The sequence below is a fragment of the Suricata suricatta genome, chromosome X (genome assembly GCF_006229205.1).
Source record: "Suricata suricatta isolate VVHF042 chromosome X, meerkat_22Aug2017_6uvM2_HiC, whole genome shotgun sequence".
Taxonomy (NCBI): domain Eukaryota; kingdom Metazoa; phylum Chordata; class Mammalia; order Carnivora; family Herpestidae; genus Suricata; species Suricata suricatta.
In genome coordinates this window covers 24,296,064-24,298,159 of record NC_043717.1, presented here as the reverse complement: position 1 = coordinate 24,298,159, position 2,096 = coordinate 24,296,064, and the positions used below count along the sequence as shown (strand labels likewise).

Genomic DNA, 2,096 nt, shown 5'->3' with positions numbered 1-2,096 from the left:
AGGGGAAGAGCACTGGGTGTTGTATGGAAAACAATTCGACAGTAAAATATTATGGAAAAAAAAAGAATTTTCAAAACCTAAAAAAAAAAAATATTTTTTAATGTTCCCAACTGCCTAGGCCATCAGAGGTAAGTCTATCGCCATTCTTTTCTTTAAATAGATACTATTTTTAAATGTTTTTATTTTTATTTTATTTGTGAGAGATAGTGTGTGTGAGCAAGCGGAGGCGGTGGGCGGGGGGGAGAGAGAGAGAGAGAAGATCCGAAGTGGGATCTGTACTGACAGTACAGAGCCTGATGCAGGGCTTCAGCTCATGAACTGTGAGATCATGACCTGAGCCAAACTCAAGACACTTGACCGACTGAGCCACCCAGGTGCCCCTACAACAAAAATATTTTTAAATAAATGTCTTTAAATATGTGTAGACCACTACTGTAGAACCCACCCCAGTGGTTCGGTTTTACCCTGACCTGTAGGCTAGTAAAACACTTAGATTTCAAATTTAACATTTGAGGGGTGCCTGGGTGGCTAGGTGGGTTGAGCATCCAACTTTGGATCAGGTCATGATTTTGCGGTTAATGAATTTGAGTGCTGCGTTGGGCCCTGTGCTGACAGCTCAGAGCCCGAAGCCTGTTTCAGATTCTCTGTCTCCCTCTCTCTCTGTCCCTCTTCAGCTTGCACTGTCTCACTCTCTCTCAAAAATAAATAAAAACATGAAAAAAACCTTAAAATTTAGCATTTGATATTTGATAATTGTTAATTCCCTGAAAGGAGGGACTAGATAACTTAACAAGGGGATCTCTGTGGCAAATTGTGTCTGATTTACTTCCAGGGCTGATTTTGTGAATAGTTGTCTACAGAGGTATTCTCCCTTTCTCCCCACCCCCTCTCTGTCTCTGTCCCTCTGAACCACTAAACCCTCATGAAGCTGTACTGCATGAAAGAAGCCAAAGTTCATAGCTGGAGGAAGGACAGTCCAGCCCATGGCACACAATGCTTCTATGTACACCTTTGACAATGTTACTAATAAGCACTCAAGGACTATCGCTTAGTTAACTCCATATATATAGCATCTGACCTATCATACTTCCCTCAGCTGGGTTCCTTATGAATTCTTGATTTTTCTTTCTTTTTTAATTTTTTAATAGTTTATTGTCCAATTGGTTTCCATATAACACCCAGTGCTTCTCCCCACAAGTGCCCCCCACCATGACCATCACCCCCTCCCTCCCCCTCCCCCTTCAGTCCATGGTTCATTTTCTGTATTCAGTAGTCTCCCTTGATCTGTGTCCCTCACTCTCCCTCAGCAAGGTATAAAGGTTTGAGTAGGTATGGGAAATTTTAATACCTGAGCTACACCTATTCTTTAATTTTAGCTTTTAATTAAAATGTCCTCAATGGTTAACCGTTACTTTTATCTCCTACGAAAAGTCCTTACTGGCCATCAGGAATTTCTGAATAGTCTGGCTCATGGAAAGAAGGCTCCTGTTTTATTGCCGGTGGATGAGTTATACAGTCTAGCATGATTTTCTTTAGCTGTCCACTTAATATCAGGATGGATATCATGTCTAAGATGTTTTTTCTATGATATCATGTTTATCTGTGGCCATTCTTTGTTGGCCTTCAGATGCATTCTATGTCCTGTTGTGATCTTTATTATGCTCCCAGGAGTCTGACCACACCGAAACTTCCTGGGCCCCTTTCCTGGACGGCCTCAAGTTGGGTCTGGCTGGTAGAAGTCATCAGCAGATGAAAGGCTGGGAGGAGGAGGAGAACGAGGTCAGGGTGTTTCTTTGCTTCCTCCTTCAGGCCGTGATTCTTGCCGTAGCTCCACTCCTCTACATCTGCTGCCAGCATCTCTTCGTTGCTTCAGGTTCTCACTAGTGTCTCCTTCTTCCCCTTCTGGGTGCCTCAACATGCTTCATTTCCCCATCAACTCTATAGTAAGATCTCTTAATTTTGAATTATGGGAGGGTAGATTAAATTTCCTATTGGGATCCTCGCTGATTCTCAGAAGGAAGATACCCGGCTTTTCTAAGAATCTCATTTCTTAAAAAAGAGAACAAAGCTTTCCCATGACTGCTTAGTATTCAAGA

The 2,096-nt window shown here is 42.3% G+C and overlaps 1 protein-coding gene across 1 annotated transcript in view; it reads right to left on the bottom strand.

Moving 5' to 3' along the window:
• The window catches only part of LOC115283358 (glyceraldehyde-3-phosphate dehydrogenase-like), an 18,216-nt gene extending 16,359 nt beyond the window's left edge, over positions 1 to 1,857 (bottom strand). The window contains exon 1 of the mRNA XM_029929633.1: positions 1,678 to 1,857. Within this exon, the coding sequence (XP_029785493.1) occupies positions 1,678 to 1,857 (180 nt within the window). The remainder of the gene's footprint in view (positions 1 to 1,677) is intronic.
• Between the last annotated feature and the right edge of the window lie 239 nt (positions 1,858 to 2,096).